This window comes from Pygoscelis adeliae, unplaced genomic scaffold (assembly GCF_000699105.1).
Source record: "Pygoscelis adeliae isolate BGI_AS28 unplaced genomic scaffold, ASM69910v1 Scaffold174, whole genome shotgun sequence".
Classification (NCBI taxonomy): Eukaryota; Metazoa; Chordata; class Aves; order Sphenisciformes; family Spheniscidae; genus Pygoscelis; species Pygoscelis adeliae.
Genome location: NW_008824676.1, coordinates 6,957,409 through 6,976,326, shown reverse-complemented (window position 1 = coordinate 6,976,326; position 18,918 = coordinate 6,957,409). Strand labels below are relative to the sequence as shown.

The window sequence follows — 18,918 nt, the reverse complement described above, 5'->3', positions numbered from 1 at the left end:
ATGCGGTATGTTGGCATTGCAAAAGATGTAGGTTTGTGTCCTATTATGTCAGGAATGGACCTGATGTGCAGGGCCATGAGATAACAAATATCCTGATTTTAGCATGAAAGCACTATTACGGTCAGCTGTAACTCCACTCTTTCTTCCACTCTCTATTAGTCTCATCTCATACAGCAGTTCAGATTTTCCTTTATCTTTTCTGGTCCCTCATGAGGCCAAGTGCCGGGTCCTGCACTTGGGTCACAACAACCCCATGCAACGCTGCAGGCTTGGGGAAGAGTGGCTGGAAAGCTGCCTGGCGGAAAAGGACCTGGGGGTGTTGGTCAACAGTCGGCTGAATATGAGCCAGCATATTAACGGTTGGACTGATGATCTTAAAGGTGTTTTCCAACCTAAACCATCCTATGATTCTATGTCTCAGGCAGTACATGTGAGACTTGCAGGTTTAATGCATGTCTCATGCTTTTTCCATTGGTAAGCCTCGAGTTCATGCATTTTCAGTGTCATGAAAATTCTGCTGTCCCTTCTATCCAAAAGAAGTTTTGCCTGATCTATAATCAGCTGAAAAATTATGTGACAAAATGTCATAGCTGCATGATCTTAACTAGCTTTGCAGGATTAGAATCATGAAGTGGCAAAGAAGTTACGGAGTGGCAGAAGGGTAGACAGTGGGGCTTTCACTTACAGGGGTTTTACCAGAAAATGCATTCCCCAGCAAAAACCTGTTTGCAAGCCCTTCCGCAGTAAGTGACTCCATATGGCCATGTACATGCCAGGCCTCATGCATGGTAGTGAAGTTTCTTGTGAAAGGGAGCATATATTTTTGTCGTACTCTTATACTGTTACCGACGTGTTAGTTTTGGACTACTGTTACAATAGTGGTTTTGATGGATCCTTGGTTGACCCAGAGCAGCTGCTTTCATGTTTTTGTATTCTGATGCTACCAGCTGACTATCTCAGCCCGTAACATTATGCACATACGCTTTTAAGGATTTGTGAAATTTGAGGGTCAGCGCTTTGCTTGAGACTTATGGCCAGCATGGAATGAACAAAATTCTGCTAGTGATAGTAACTTATATCAGATCTGTTGTTTGAAAGCTCAGTTACATTCCCAAGCAGTAATTCTTGCATGTAAGAAAATAAATCAGTTCTTCAGAGATGATCATATTTTCATTGCCAGTGAAATTTCAGAACAGTATCACTTATCAAAACAATGTTTTTGAGAAATGATGAGATCAGGCCAGTTACGTTCTTCATTATGTAAATTATGGATTGAAATAATTCCCATCTATTATAAGTTAGAAAAGAAAAAAACCCTATCTTCCCACTTTGTAACATATTGTATTGTTCAGTGTTAGTTTTAGCTTCTGTTCTTGGCCTATTCATAGAACTGCAGCCCATTACAGTGGCGCCTGTTACAGCAAATACTGTGAGAGTTTTGCCAGTTTTTCTATGATAAACCATGTTTTCCAGGAATTCATACTTAATCATAAAAAATCCCTCGTAGTTGAGACTTGGCATGGAAAGTCTTGATTCACAAGGATTTCGCTTGTATATTTGTCCAGGTTTTCAAAAATAAATCAGTCATCTAATTTATTAAGCCAGAGGTATTTCAAAATAATGTATTGTTTAAAGCTCATTGGATTGTATTTGTTGGAAACAAATAATATTATGGTCAGTTATCTAAATAGACACATTTCCTGACAATGAATAATTGCTTTGTTGCTCTTACCTCACAAATCGCTTTTAAATGTTTCTGTGTGTTTTGTCTATTGGGTAGATCCATGCAGAAGCTGATTAGTAGTTTAAAATGGTCAAATTATTTTCAGTATTCTAGAAATATTCAAATGGCTAAGGTATTTTCCTTTGAAAAGCTAACAGTGTATCAATGAAAATGTAACTGTATAACTCTTTAACTTATGGTATGATGTTGATATTACATCCTAACGTGCATTTTAAAACTTATTTTTTCTATATGGCATGCTTATTTTATAGGTGGCAGGATTTTTCCATTTAGTTAATTACATGTAAATAACTATTAATGCACGTTGTGAATGTTCATCATGGAGATATGAGAGTCAATCTGCTTTGTGGCTCTTACCTAGGATGTTTCCATAGTTCTGATAGAGACAAACTGTAACACTGGCAATTTCTAATTAACAATTCATATAATTGTGCAGATTTTAATTGTCTGCATAGACAGGCAAACCAGGGAGAAATGCTTCTTCTTTATTAAAAACATTTCAACTGCATATTAGTACTTTATGTTTCTTGTTGAAATCAGGTCTGGGGAAAGAGCTATTATCTGAAGCTTATTTACACAGAAGTTAACAACAGAAATCACATGTTCAAAGCCTGTATGTGTGGAAATAGTTTAAAGAAGAATAACTGGATAGTGTTAAGGAGTAAGTAATTATTCGGCTACACAGAAGGAAACTGAAAGATGTTAAGCATAACTGGAAGGAGAAAAAATTCAAAAAGGATTTTGAAAGGAATCTCCTGAAGTCAGCAAATGACAAGAAGAAAATGTTACTAACTTCCAGTCTGAGTTAGAGAGAAGGAAAGTGGCTATAATAATGGATTGTCTCAGTAGAGAAAATAAACAGTTGAGTGGATACTTGTAACTAATTTGATAAGTATGTTACACCCTAAATGATCCAGTTGTCGCCCACTATTAATCTTATAGGACAGTTTAAATCAACACATGGAAGAGATTGTGATGAAGGCGCTGGCCAAGGAATGAGTATTTGCTAACATGATGAAATAATTAACATTCAGTAGAGATCAACTATACTTCAATGTGAGAAGCTGATAATAACGTAGCTGAGCTTGATTCAAGTAAATACTTCCTCCCAGTGTTCAAAACAGTATCAGCCCAGCCTAAGTATGTAGCCAAAGTTATACACTTGCATGTCTGGTTTTTAGGTCCATGTATTCCAGTCCAAGGGCTTATCACGTATGCATCTAAAATCAGAACTGTAAAAATTGTTCAGCTTGAAAAACAGCTGCTAATTTGAAGTTCATGAAATCTAAAAGGTTCAGGTAAATGTTTCTTCTAGTACTACTAGAAGTACTAGTGGGCACAAGTCAGAAATGTGCTAGTGTTTCAGGACAGCGTTCAAACCTGTGCTCTGGCTCTTTTTATTTATTCGTAAGATGTGGTCCTTGCAGCTGGCCACTAGTTCAGCAAGGATTATGGTTTGTGCTGCTGTACCCACTGTACCATACTGCAGGATGGGCTCTCTATGACTGCCAGACTCAATACTTACTGGTGGGAATACCTCTGGCCCACAAAGAATTACTAGCATCAGGCACTTCTAAGCAAAAAATAAATAGATCTTGAACAATTTCAGTTATGCAATGTCTTTAAGCTACTACTGTCACAAAATAATGAAGCCAAGATCTCATATCCATCGGAAGCTCACCCAAAGTAGCCATAAGAATGTGATGATGTGGAGCAGGAATAGCATATACATTTATATTTTTCATATGGTTAATTAAACCTATGGAATCATTCTGTACATACTAAGGTTTTATTGGTATTTGAATAAAGAATTTCTTTTTTGAAAAAAATAACTGATAATTACTTCTCTCTGTGCTTCTAATCAACAGCCTTTGATGTACATCTGTTTTTTAAGTACATCTGTAACTTCCAGTCAGGAAAAGCCTTTTATGGCAAGTAGCCTTTAACTACATGCTGTGTTTATTTCATATATTCTTTTTCCTTTTCTTCTTAAGAAAGCATCCACACATTTTTCTTCAACTTTATAAGTTAATATATACTTTAAAACCTTTTATGCAGGACGTTTCAATTTAGTTTAGACTGTCTGTTTTAAGCTGATGGTGGAGATTATAGTGCTGTCTTTCTTGCAGATGTATATCAGAATAAGAAGGGAACCTAATTTGTCCACTCCATATGTATTATTAGACACCATGTTATGCTGCTTCTTATATCATGTGATGCCAAGGCTGTATCCAGCTGCTGTGTATATGAGGGGGGAAGACAGCCCCCTGTGGTGCTAAGAGCATCTGCAGCAATAGGCTGGCATTACAGAGATGCTGCAGACCATTCATTCTCCTAGCAAATCCACATCTCTCACCTCTGGGAAGGGAAAAGTTATTTTTGTTGTTGTTGTTCTTCAGGTCAGTGCTAACCATAAAATATACATGGTTTTAAATACAACGTGTTTAAACACTGATGCACTTAGGGTTGAAATACATACTCATTATTCAGTCTGTTTAAGCATGTGAAACAGTTTGTGGATAAATTTATTGTCAAGGGCTCAGTTTTGTAAAGTAATTGTCAAAGTAAACCTTTGTTCAGTTCTGCGTGTTTGCTACACGTGAAGCCAGCGCTGCCTCACTGTAGGTGTTCCTGGCTATGCAGCTGTGCCGGGGGAACGAACAGGCTCGTGCTCCCCATCCAGCCCTGCACGCTCTGCCGGGTGGCTTTCAGCACCAAGGGAGGCAGTCTGAGCCTTCCTGCAGGCACTATTTTCTACTTGGGTGGATTAGCAATTGTTAATACAGCCTCTTCTGCCTGCAAAGCTGTGAAAGTGGTAATTGCCAGGTGGTGGGCACTGAGGAACAGCTGGGGCAAAAATGTCCTCAGCTGCTCCAGACGGATTCAGAAAAGGGGCGTTCCCCATAACCTCAGTAATGCTGGTTTCATTCTGGAAATATACTATATTCAGGCTTCTTATGGCTCTTCCTAGACATAAGTTTTTATGATGAAAGTGAGTAACAAGCCTAGGCTCTATGGCACTCCCCTGATAGATCACATTTTGTTATTTCCTTATTAGAATCATAGAATCATAGAATCATTAAGGTTGGAAGAGACCTCCAAGATCGAGTCCAACCGTCAACCCAACACCACCATGCCCACTAAACCATGTCCCTATTGCAGCTTCTGATGTAAAATTTGTTAGACGCATACGGTTAAGTCCAGCCCAAGTTGGGTTTTTGTTTTTGTCATAGCACCAGCAGATAAGTTTATCCAAACAAAATTCCTTTCAAAGTAAAATTTCTTTGTGTGAGGACTAAGTTTGTGTATTCATATGTGGAAAGCTTCTGCAAAGTCAGTTGAGTTCCTTTTGGATTAATATTTGCAACTGTAGAAATGAAGCTAACAGAAGCGTCACAAAAGTCACAGGCAGGACTAACTACTACACTCGAAAAGAATATGCTCAAACTTGGGACTTTTATAGATCTATAAAATTTTCTTATCTTTACCACAAAATAAAATTAAAGCACGTGCTGACTGGATGTCTAGGAAAAAGTGATGATGTCCTTAATACAGTTTGGTAAGCATTGCTATTTGTTTCAGTCAATTATATAAAAATTAAAAAAAATAATAAACTGAGGATAATGGTAAACAATACTCCAGAGTAGACCTAAAGAATAATCCAGGTTGCCTTGTAAAGTAGACCCATTCAAACACAATTAATTTTCATTTAGTTAAATATAAAGTTATACTGGAGGATCAAAGAGCTATAGAACTAGAAATGCATACCTGCAGGATGAGGAATGGCACCTAAAAACCAGTGTTTCTCAGAAGAAATCACGAGTCCACTACAGTGTGGAGAGCAAAATTTCAAATGTAATTCTTGGCTGTATAACTTTGGTAATAAGGAAAAAGCACAATAAATCAATTTTATCCTATATATGAGCAGAAGTCTAACATCCAGTATGTAGAAGATATTGGAAAACTGAACAGAGTGCAGATAAGAGTCACAAACTTTAAAGCTTTAAAGAAAGGTGCACAAAGACTGCCATATGTTTAACCTCTCAGAAAGATGATGAGCAGAAATTTATCTACAATGCATAAAGAGAAAAGTCTGATCGAGGAGAGAAAGGCATAATGAGAAATAATAGCTGGGTATTAAAATTTAAGTTAGGAATTGGGCAGATATTTCTGGTGGTGGAATGATTAACTGCTGGGACAATTACTAGAGGAAGTGGTGGATCCTCCGTCTCCTCTTGTCTTCAGATCTAGACCAGCTGCATTTCTCCAACAAGTTATTAGAACTCAACAGCACACGAGAATAATGTTTGATGGCTCATGTTTATGTAAGAGATCTCACTAGATGTTCTCTTGACCCCACTTCTTACCTGCAATCAGTGCATTTCCTTCAAATGTGACTCTTTGACTGAAAATCTCCAAGCATATTAAATTGAATTTTCTGCTTTTGGCTGTTTTACACTCTATTCAAATTAACAAAAAAAAAAAAAGGGGGGGGGGGATGGCTGGGGGGGGAATGCCTTTCAATAACTCAACATCTGCAATACAAAAAAGAGATACTAAATATTTTACAACCCATTCACTGAAACCCATTAACTATTATATTTTTAAAGGCTCACGATATCTTTAGCAAAATTATTTTTCCAGGGCACAAGAATTTCACGAGTGTTTAATACCTTAGGGGCAAAAAAATTTAGGTGGTCCCATGGTCTGTTTATGCGTTACTTTGGAGAAAGCCTACAAGAAATACTTTTAAGCTCAGTTTATCTTAGCTCCTTGATCCTGATTTACTGATATTTCCTCCTGTCCTCAGCCAGCTTGTGTTCAAGCCTCAAGTGCCAGTTGGTCAAAAAAGTTTAGTTAACACTTCACAGCAACGCGGGGACATTTAAAGAGCTGCTTCTGTGGGGATGGGGGTGCAAAGTTTCTCCTGTGGCAAGAATTATGCAGAGTTGAACCAGACATTGCTCAAACACTCAGAAAAAAGTCCAGGAGGAAGTTTGGAGAACATTTGTTCAGTAGTTTTAAATTAATGATGAATGTTTTTATAGTTACATGGTCCAGAGTTCGAGATGGCCCCCACAGACACTGCCTGTGTGCCAGAAACACGGCCAGGCTAGGAGCCAGGGGTACAGCAAAGCTCTAGGTGCGTGGTGCTTGAAAATGAAAATAGGCTTAACAGTACTTCTCTGTGAAATAAAATAGACAATAACACAAATAGCTGATGGTCATATAACTTCTCTTTCTTTCACGTTCCAGGCCAAGTCTGTCAGGCAGCATGAAACAGTCAGTGCCTGATATTTTAGTCTGAATAAGTCTCCTTTAAAACCAAAGAAGTTACACACTGTGTATGTGCTGATGAACGTATGGTAGTTGTGTACCTGTTTGAATACCAGTTTTGGGGTAGGGAGGGAACCGTGTTTTTCCCTGGAGTGCTGAAACTCACCCTTTAGTCCAGCTGTTACTTTCCACATCTCTCCCCATGGCATGTTTGCAGTGGAAAAAAAATAGCATCAACATCCTGGGAGAGCTGTGCTGCCACTTCCCACAGAGGCAGTGGACGGGCTCGGGGGCAGCATGACCATGTTGCAGAAGGACCGTCATCCTGATGCCTTTTCACTTCCTTGCAGAACTCCTCATGCAGTCCTTTTCCAAAGATAATAGCAGAGCTTCAAAAGCTGGTCCAGATCATAGTTAAAAGAACCCAGTCTGGTGATTTAATGTTCCTAACTTCATTGTAAAGTAGACTCCATATAAACAACAGGCTTCCAAAAAAGTTCCATTGGCTATAAAGCTGTTTCTAAAGTTGTGACAGTGGTTTGATGATACTAGTTGTGTTGGGTTTGCGTGGCAAAGTTTTGGTAGCGGGGGGGGGCTACAGGGGTGGCTTTAGTGAGAAGCTGCTAGAAGCTGCCCCTGTGTCCAATAGAGCCAGTGCCAGCTGGCTCCAAGACACACCCACCGCTGGCCAACACTGAGCCCATCAGTGATGGTGGTAGTGCCTCTGTGATAATATATTTAAGAAAGGGAAGAAAAAAACCTGCAGCAGAACAGCAGCTGGGAGAGAGGAGTGAGAATATGTGAGAGAAACAGCTCTGCAGACATCAAGGTCAGAGAAGAAGGAGGGGGAGGAGGTGCTCCAGGCGCTGGAGCAGAGATTCCCCTGCAGCCCGTGGGGAAGACCATGGTGAGGCAGGCTGTCCCCCTGCAGCCCATGGAGGTGAATGGTGGAGCAGATATCCACCTGCAGCCCATGGAGGACCCCATGCTGGAGCAGACGGATGTCCGAAGAAAGCTGTGACCCCATGGGAAGCCCGTGCTGGAGCAGGCTCCTGGCAGGACCTGTGGACCCACGCAGAGAGGAGCCCACGCTGGAGCAGGTTTGCTGGCAGGACTTGTGACCCCGTGGGGGACCCACGCTGAAGCAGTCTGTTCCTGAAGGACTGCACCCTGTGGAAGGGACCCCCATGCTGGAGCAGTTTGTGAAGAACTTCAGCCCATGGGAAGGACCCACATCGGAGAAGTTTGTGGAGGACTGGATCCCATGGGAGGGACCCCACGCTGGAGCAGGAGAAGAGTGTGAGGAGTCCTCCCCCTGAGGAGGAAGGAGCAGCAGAGACAACGTGTGATGAACTGAGCGCAACCCCCATTCCCCGTCCCCCTGTGCCGCTGAGGGGGAGGAGGTAGAGAAATCGGGAGTGAAGTTGAGCCTGGGAAGAAGGGAGGGGTGGGGGGAAGGTATTTTAAGATTTGGTTTTTATTTCTCATTAACCTACTCTGATTTGATTGGTAATAAATTAAACTAATTTCCCCAAGTCGAGTCTGTTTTGCGCATGAGGGTAATTGTTGAGTGATGTCCCTGTCCTTATCTCGACCCACAAGCCTTCTGTTATATTTTCTCTCCCCTGTGCAGCTGAGGAGGGGGAGTGATAGAGTGGCTTTGGTGGGCACCTGGTGTCCAGCCAGGATCAACCCACCACACTAGTACACAAACAAAAGCTTTGGCAAGCTAAAGTGCCATATTGGATACTGTATGTATACATTTTTTATAAATGGCTGTGCAGTATTGATTTTAATATCCATGAAAAACTGGTGTGTGATTATTGGGAAACAAGTAAAATTTAGGGTGAAAAGTGCCCTTTCTCCATCTTCTGATAGTGAATAAGCTTCCTGTAGCTATATGATGTGGAATTAACTGGTTACAGCATAAATCAACCTCGCATGCATATGAGTATTAGGTCCTCGTAGGCAGTCTTGGGAAAGTGCTTCTCTTTAAGCCAGCAAGAAAGCTACTGTAATACATTTAGGGATAAAGCCATGTAACTCAGGACATCTTTTAAATCCTGACTGGCCACAGCTCAAAGATAGTGACTATGTCTATAGTAGTTAACTAAATGTGCTGGGGTGTTACCTGGCACTGCATTGAGTGGCACAGGTCGGTCCACATCCATATTGCTCTGCTCAGAGCTCCCAAGCCAGGGACGTACCTGCGGGAGCAGCCCTGGCCTGTGCTGTCTCTTGGGAAGGGCAGGAGCTGCCGCAGGTCAAAACACGACAGACAATTGAGACGCAGTATTTGGGGATATTCTCCAACACTGTTTAATTTAGTAATGCAGGTGTAGCATTAGTATGGAGAAGTCTGTGGCCATAGTGTGTGGGATGTACAGGTAAAGGGAAGTCCTGAAAGCTAAATTTAGATCATTAGGTATATAGAGTGTGTTGCACTGCATCAGCAGAGGGGAAATATCAGAAAAGATAATATCCTAACTAGAAGACCAAGACAGCGACTCTGTCGTGACCATAGTACAGATAGTAAAAGCTATAATGGATGGAGTGAAGTTCTGATTGTGGGTTTGCTGAAGAAAACAAGTGCGTGTCCTTCATCTCACTGCACCAGAAAAATGTCTGAGGAGAATGACAAGCATACACAGTATACACCAATGTAGTTACAAAAAAACAGGGACCAACCTGACCAAATTTTGGTAGGCATGAATACCTTCTGTTTCAGCGCCTTCTTGAGTATAAACCAAACGAATATCAGTGAGCAACACAGGTGCAGCAGTTAATCTGGTACACCATTCCTGATGAGCAGACTGAGGTAATAATTTTACATCGTATTATTAGAAATAATGCATTCATCTTCACTTTCAGTTGTTATTCCGTTGGGTTGACGGTTGGACTCGATGATCTTGGAGGTCTTTTCCAACCTTAATGATTCTATGATTCTATGATTCAGTAGGAGTGTTCTTGCTGGATCGTACTTTATTCTGTCGTCAAGTGTTCAATTTAGCCTCTCCTTACTGAACTTCAGTAGGATTACCTGTGCATTACTTGAAGAGAGGATGAAGTGATAATTAAAACTATTTTTTGAGCTGTTTCAGTTAAAAAAAGAAAAAAAAAAAAGGTCCTGGAACAAAATTGTTCCTCAGTTCTTGACCAGAATCCCTAAAGGGATTAAAAAACCCAAACCCTTCACAACTAAATAGTATTTCACAGAAGAAAAAAACCTCTAAAAAAATTCAACTTTCCAGTATAATCTCTCTCTCTGTAAGAAACCCTTAATTGAACAAAATGCAATTTCCAGTATGAAATTAAACCTTACAGGTACCACAAATAAACGTTGTCTCAATAGAATTTATTTTCTATTCTCTATATGATGAGATAAAAACGAAATTAATTGAATTAGCTAGAAAAAGGAGAAATGGAAGAAAAATAAAGAATCTGCTTTGAAATACTGGACAGAGGGAGTTTTAAGTCAGATTAGTGTCCAATGAAACCTAGAGAAGTTCAAAACCAATTAGTTCTTAGCTATAATTTTTGCCTGTAGAGGTAAAATATATTTACACGTGTATGCGTACTCTTGACTGTCTATTATTTTTTTTTTATTGTTTTGAAATTTGCTTTATATTGCATTGTGAAAGGAAGGAAAATAAACAAACCCAAACCTTTCACTGGAAATATTTTGCTTGGCTCTGCTTGCAAAGCATCTGATCTGACATGGTGTTGACTAAGATAAGAATAGTGAGTACTCTGCATGCAACTGATATTCACATCATTTGAATTCTGAGCTAAATCTACATTAGATAAACATTTTGGCTGCAATGGAGACCCACCTGTTTTCACACAACTGTGACTGAAAGGGCAATGGGACCCAATATTTAAACATCCATACTATTCAGTTAAACGTAGGTCTTCTATCAGAGTTTCCATGTCACCTTGAGTTTGCTAGTTTCCCTCTTCTCCTAGCGTGCTTTCTTTTGCTTTCTTTGCTTTCTTCTCTGAGTCCTTATGTGTGAATTTTTATTTTTTGCACTTTTTATATTCATTAATAAATAGAATGGCTTGTGTTCTAGGCAGAGTAATGGGTACTTCTACAAAGAAAAATTAATATTCTTTGAAAGGATGGAAGTGGAAGCCAGTTGTCAGTTAATATATCACTGCCATCTACTGTACGCGTTGGAAAACTGCACTGTGGGAAATGCAATGCATTTCAGCAATGTAAGACGACTCTTTTCCCAGTGAATTTGCCCTAAAGTTGAGGAAAAAATCTACTGAACTGTTAATAGGCTGTGACATGTAAATTCCATTCTTTGTGGAGGAATCAGTATTTCTTAAACAGATGACAATGTCTGATGATACTCAATATTGTCCAGAAGGAAGGAACATCAGATTTTAGTATTGCTTAGTTAGTTTGTATTCAGGCCAGATGAAAAGTAGTTGTGTACTTTGGGAGAAAAAGAGTACCTCACTTTGCTTATTTTTGCCCTGAATAATAAAACCTTTAATTTCTTAGTGGATGTGAAAAAAAAAACCACCAAAAACCTAGTGGGATTAAGATACAGAAACTTGGGATAATTTGATATTTCTTTTAGTTGAGGAATTATTCTTTGATTCTTTTAAATTAGCTTTCATCTCAGTAGCTGATGTCTGGTGTATACAAACACAAAGTATATGCAATGTTAAGTGTTGGCTGAGATAAAATAATTTACCCAAAGTTGTGAAATTATTAAATTGAAAATAAAATATCAGGATTCTGGCTGTTAGGAACTGAATAAGACATCACGCAGGTTAGCTCTGCACTACCAGTGCTTTTGTAATGATTTGTGTAAAAATTACAAGGTTTACTCAAGACAGAAATTTCCCTGATTTTCATTAGGAAAGCTGACATCAAATAGACAAGAATGTGTGAAAAACATCAAACTGTACATTTACATAAGGGAGCTCATTTTCTTAGTCTATGATTAATTTCAGTAGGCTGGGAATACACATGATTTATACCATTAGCTATTAGTATTGCACCAAAAAGTACAAAAGAAGACCAGTAAGCTTGCAAACTCAAGTGCTTCAAAGCTGAAGAAGTGCCTTCATTTGCTCCTTCTTTGTATTAGTTGTGATAAAGTCTATAATTACGGTATGTTTTTCTCTATTTTTATTCAGTAATTGTTCTAAGACCTCATTTGCTCAACATTATTCAACTCTTACAAATGAAGAAAGAATGATAAAATAATTAATGACTTTTGTATGGTGTCCATTGTTACCATGTTTCAGTGCTTTGCAAACATTAATTGACCTGCCTTTACAAATTCTGGTATTTTGGGATTTGAAATGGTGTTGTGGGCAGCTGATGTACTGTATATGATCATACTGTACTTTCTGTTGTCTTCAGAGGCAAATATGTGTTCGCAGGGCTTCTTCAAATGACAACAGAAATTCACCCGGGAAAATGAGGAACTGGTTTCTGACACTTGACCCTTTCTGTCCCATCTCCTCAACCTTCTTACTTCTTTTCCAGTGTCACCATCCAAGTCCCAATGTCTTTCACTTCCTGTCCAAAAAGGCTATTTTACTTTGGCTGATTTCCCCCAAGTCATATTCCTCCTGTAGCACACATTGAGCATAGCCAATTTCAGCCTAAACTTGATGGTGTTAAAAAAACAACTGCAACTCAGCTTAGGAAAGCTGTCTGAATTCGGTAGCAGGTGACATTGCTAGAGATGCCCGCCGTGTGCAGTTTGCTAAGTTATTAAAGCTCTTTGCATCCGCTTCCTGTGGGCCACTTGTCAGCGCTGGTTTGTAAATCATGCTTTAGGAAGCGCTTGACTTTGTAGCAGTGGGGGAATTTTTTGTTTTATTGAGTGTGTGTTTATAAGATTTCTTAACAATTTGTGCATTTCTCTGGCAGTTTCAGTATCCAAAATTTTTAACTGGACTGAAAGCCCCAGGAAATAAATTACCTCTGGGGAATAATTTCTGGACTGAATCCTTTGTTTGCTCGGTTGTTGGATTTTTGCGATCACTGTTTACATGTAGTTTAATGTGCGCTGCAAACGGGGAGTAAATGATGAGGCATCCACGGGTCTGTGCAAGACAGAAGTTGTCCTGCCAGAGAGGGCTCCTCCAGAAGCTTACATGTGCCATCTTGCTCTTGAGTTGATCTGACTGGTTAATCATTGAGCGTCTCTATCATCTTTCCACTGCTGTCATTAGTTCCCTGGTGTCTGCCATCCTCCAGTGATACGACTTGAGTGTAATAACTTTTCTAGCTTACTATGGGGAGGAGATGCTGCCACTCGTGGGGTCTATGATACAACTGCAGACATAGGAGAATGATGTACAAGTGTGAAACATTTAGCTCCTAAAAGGACAAATGAAAGGGAAGAAAAGATCAAAAGGTGTATTTAGCAAGGTCTGCTGTTATCCCAGGACACCATTGTGCCTTTGCTGCTAGCAGTGAAAGTTCTGCATATGAAAATACAGGAAAGGGAAGCAGGCATATACCTGTAAGTCCCATTATTCAGTAGTCATCAATAGAAGAGAAAACTGTTTTAAATAGAGAAGGGAGTATTAAACATTCTGACATCTCTAAAATAATAATTTGTATGTGAGAACGCTGAAAATTTGTGAGGGAATTACACTATGAAATAAAGCTGCAGATAGTTGTTGCTTTTTTTTCTTTTATTAAATGTTTTCAATTTTAATCCTTGCTGCCCTCATGTGGTTGTATACTGTGTTTTCTCTATCTGCTGAAACTAGCAATGGATGGGTTTCATTAGAAGAGCAGTACATACAACAGTATACAGCAGATGAGGGACAGTTTGGATACTAAACTGATGCTGTCGGCCTGAGCCAAGGATCTCGAGCAACATTGCCGGGAGTCCCTGTGAATACATCTGCTGCATTTTAATTCTGGAGAATCAGGAGTGCCCTGGGTGTTAGGAATCTGCTGCCCAAACTCTGTCTGGAGAAAGCTGCCTGCAGCTGGCAGAAGGTGATGAAGACTCCTTCTGAACCAAGTAACGTGTATCCCAAATTGACCAGATGGGTCCATCCAGAAGGCACACGCAGTATTTCCAAATATCTTTCAGCTCAGGGTATGAGACAAACCAGAGAACTGAGCACGAGTCTCTAATATACCAGCATGCAGCAGCTGTAGGAGCAACACTGGTAAAATGGTACAAAAACAACAAAAAAGGAAGAAAAATAATCCAGCAAGAGCCAAGTTAAATAATTATTTTTGTAGCTGTTACTCTCTGGTGTACGGACAATTGCTGTGTATATTAGCATAAATAATGGTTTTTCAGGAATTTGTGTTGGAATTGTCTTATTACCTATATGTTATTGTACCATTACCTATATGTTATTATACCCTTAGAAGCTGTGATACGTTGTTAGCTAACAATAATGTTTCATTGCATAGCTTATTAGTTGCCCACCTACCTACCATAAGCAAGCGGTCCAAACAAAATTTTTATGAGTAACACTGTAAAACACCAACCATTGGAATAAGTTACTTAGTAGAAAATGAGGACTTACTCATTGGTAATTTATAAAGCAAACAGCAAAACTGAATTTTATAACATGGCAATAAAGGGTTTGAATGAATGGCTGTGCCAATCTTGCATCTGTAAAATAACCTGTGCAGAAATATGAGATATAGAATGATAGATAAGCTTTTAAGGCTTTTATTTGCTAGATAATTGAACACCGAATCCAGCTAAGTTTCAGAGCTTTCTTAGGCCCTATACATGTCAGCGTATACACGTAACTTTACAGAGTATTAAACAAATCCTGTAAATTATGTTCAGAGCTAATTCTGATAATAAAAATTGAGGAGCCCTTTTTTAGACAGTCAAAGATAAAAAATACTTTTCAAGGAAAAGTTAGTTAGCTTGTTAGCATGCAAGGGAAAAGGCAATCAAAATAAAAATAGGAATACGGTAACCTGGACAGTGCTCAGATATCCTGCTCTTTGCATGAATTATTTGTGTTTGCTCCCATTGCTGTTAACACTAAGGGCTTTCAAAAATAGATTGTCTGCAGTCATAAAATAAAGATTGAAGATCAGACCTGATGTGGAGGCCTGTAACTTGGAAAGGAGAAGCAAGGCGCGTGGCTATCTGCCATATGACAAGCAGGCGAGTTATCCCTCGGAAGGATGTAATGTCGAGTGGTGCTGGCTGCAGATCCCAGGTGGCTGTGCTGGATGAGTTGCTCACTTGGGTGCTGTTTCGGATCAGGAGGGGTTTATAGGCTAGGTGGATCAGGCTAAATATCTCAGATATTGTCACTTTCCGTCCTGTGCAGTAATACTATAACCTGTTATTGACAGCGGTAAACCCCCCCTAGAGAGACAGTGTGCTTTTGCTCTCCCTCCTCGTTTGCTTCAACCAGGAATTGCCTTCTGTGTGCAACAGGAACTTCTGGGCTATAATACACCGCTGCTAAAATCCACTCCTTTTCAACTGCCCCAGCAAAGCCAAGTGCAGCAGAGCCCTGCTGCTTCCTATGGAGAGAGGGACTTGGGGTCAGGGCTCTTGCTCTCAGGAGCAGTGAGCATGGCGAGGTGTGAGGGACACCGTGCAAGGGTCCCTGCGGACGAGGTTCTCCACGCCCGACCCATGGCACAGAGCGGAGGGAGCCGCTGACATCCCAGCCCCAGGGGAGCGCCTCCTCCATTGGCCGTCCTCACCCCACTGCCCTCCAGCTGGGGAACTGGGCGAGTTTGGCTTCTGGATCCTCTTTGAGGATCTACTTTCTGTATCATAAACATCATGTTCTTCAAAAGGCATCTGTAGCAAGATATTCAGAAGTTACTTCTGTTCACTGTGCTTCTGCTGACAAAATAAGCACTGTAATTGAAATCTGAATTTAATAAAAGTTCTCATGCGTGGGGACTTCAGCAGCATACTTTGTTTGAACTCTCTAGTCTTTATAGTCACTTTTTTCTTGCTGACCTCTAATCTCTGTTTCATTCTAGTAACAATATGGGAACCAATGGTTAGCCAAGAAATACCTTTTATATTCAGTTTTCTGGTTAAAATGACAGTTGGAATCAGCATTGCCAGCCATCTGGATTTTCTCTGTGTGGTTTAATATTGTCCTGAAAATAATAAAACTTATTCTGTACAACAGGGCACTTGGACATATAGTGAGCAGACAAAGAGCTCGCTGACAGGAGAACAAGTTATCAGGTATCAATGGCTCAGTGGTACTGCCTCTGTGCGGGTTGTTACTCCATGGCACATGTAAAAGACGGTAATTTGCCTTTGGTGTGCCTTGGGGCAAAAGCAGGTACGGGGACGATTGCTGCAGAGCAGCAGAAGCACCGTAATGTGTTTGTTGCACAATGACGTGTCAAATCACTGAAATCTAGTCCAGTTCATTTCTATTTTAAGGATATTGTATGGGGAGAGTGCTGGCAATTTGATCTGATGCTTGTGTTACAGGAGCTACTTTGTAAGGCTTAGACAGAGATACCAAGTGGGTTGTGTGTCATTTTATCTGTGCATCTCAAAGTTTTCAGAGTAAAAATAATAGGATCTCTCCCTACCTTAAACTTACAGTAAGCATTTACTCTAGTTCTCTGGAGGAGGTTGTAGAGAAAACTAGATGAGGCACTGACTGGAGTTTATATTTCTTTTACTAATTGGTACAGTGAAAAACCTCAGAAAGTAAGATCACTGAGCAAACAGGATAGCAAAACTCCAATAAAGCTCTAATTGATTCTGCGGGTCTTCTGAGAATCAATTGACCAGCAGCGTTGGTCAGTCATTTAAAATTGCTTCCCTTCATCTACTCCTTCCTTAATAAGTATTTCGAAGATTCGGGTTAAAAAAGTTAGAATATTTAAAGTGCAAGTTCTAATACAGTGTTGAACTATACATTCATCCCAGTTCTGATGCCTTACAATATACCAACTAGTAGAATCACGTAATAAAATTTTGATATGGAAATTTCTATAATTCAAACCATCTTGTTGTAATGCCACTTTGTGTCAAGTATTCCTTCCCTCTGACCTCATTAGGTGTGCCTAGTCATTAGATACAGTGTTACTAAAGAGTTTTAACTTAAAAGCTGCTTTGATTAATGATTGGTTGGACTGAGGTTTTACTGTAAATGGCAAAATGCCAAAGTAGCATTAATGCCAAACTTTAATGAGAAGCAGAAGTAAACTCCAAGGACCTTTATGATTTTAATATGGGCTAAACTCATGTGCTCATTACCTTAATGTCCTGTCTTATTTTATATACAAGTATTCCAATAATTCCTAGAGAATAGTAGCCTAGACAGCATATTACAAATATGTAATCTGAAGTATTACATATAATATATAAATATATATTTTTAATGAATCATAAATTTTGATAATTTTAGAATCAGATTTATTCAGTGTTACTATCAAATAGAGAAAAATGCTTCATATTGGTTTGGGCCTTTTTAATTAAGAAACAATATGGAAGTAAGACAAAGCCAGACTGGCGAACATTTCTCCCAATTAATAATGTACTGACAATATAGGTGAAAAATGCATTTTCACATTTTTATGTCATCTGCTACTTGATTTTCCTTTTACTGTCTTCCTAAGTTCATTTAGTTCTCCTGAAAGTTTACAAAATTGGCACCTCTAGAGATTAATAACCTTATTTTTTTAACCATTGATCACATATTTCAGTATATGATGCTGCCAAGAAAACCCAGATTGTTCTCACTCCAGACAATATTCAGTCATCTCCTTAAATCCTACTAGACTTGATAGGATTTAAGCATATACTTAAAAGATAATGCATTGCTGAATGAGGGCCTTTGTATCTAGCATTTTTTCAGTCCATGGTATCTCTGCTGAGATAATCAAAGGGCACTGATTTATTATTAGAGCTGAACAGGAAAAAACTTTCCCATCCCAGGAGCCTGAGAATTTTTTTTCCTGCACTGATCCTGATTTCCCAATTTTGGTTATTTTTCAGTGAACTTCCAATAGTAAGAAGCGTGTAATGAAATTTTTGTTTCTGCACAGTAATATGCTGTGAGAATTAGTCACAGTGTACTAATAAGCAATAATAGCAGTTCTTCACAGAGGCGGCACTGTTTCTGCCAAAGCATGTAGGATGCCATCCAACCAAATACTTGGGCTGTAATGCCTAATTTCTCATTGAAATCACGGATATATTGGACTTGACTTAAATAGGATTACTCACTGAAGCAAATTTACACAAGGGCCTAAGGCATGTATCCAGCTTTCAGTGAGTTAGGAGTCTACGTACTTGTTTGGCCCTGGGCCCCAGGCACTTGCATAATGTTGGTTGCATGAGTTCTCCTGACAAAAGTGAGACCTACATCAACGTGGTTACTCATACCAGCAAAATTGTGCCTGTGGACAAGTGATGACAGTCGAGGATCTTGCTTCCCCTTGTACCACATTGAAAACTTCTGTTTTCACTGATGATCAAAACTCATTAGCCAGCATTACCTTTACAGTCCCCATCGATAATTTCTGTGCCACTGAGTTTTTTGACTACAGTCTAATATCACTTCTGTATTCTTTACTTAATTGACTCATTGATATTGGTTTTCCTATTTTTAGGAAGAAGGCCAACAAAAACAAAGGACAAGAAAAAGAAGAAAAAGAATTTGATGGAAAGGGCTCAGAAGCAGCACAGCATCTTTTTAGCAACAGATAAAACAAGCCAGTAAAGACTTGATTTTCTTTAATATATTTTTTTGCAAAGTGCACAAAAGCTGCTATATGCTCCTGCCCATGGATGCACTACGATTCAGCTGCTTTGACAGTATTGGTGGCAAATAACTTGTGAAAAAAGCCCACAAGCTTGTTTGTTTTATTTATATATTTTTTATTTTATTTTTTCCTCTCGTTTTTGACCTGAAGACTTCAAGGTCAG

General features: G+C 39.4%; 1 protein-coding gene across 1 annotated transcript in view; it reads left to right on the top strand.

Moving 5' to 3' along the window:
- Positions 1-18,712, top strand: part of RSPO2 (R-spondin 2) — a 54,828-nt gene extending 36,116 nt beyond the window's left edge. The window contains exon 4 of the mRNA XM_009323135.1: positions 18,603-18,712. Within this exon, the coding sequence (XP_009321410.1) occupies positions 18,603-18,712 (110 nt within the window). The remainder of the gene's footprint in view (positions 1-18,602) is intronic.
- Positions 18,713-18,918: the final 206 nt, after the last annotated feature.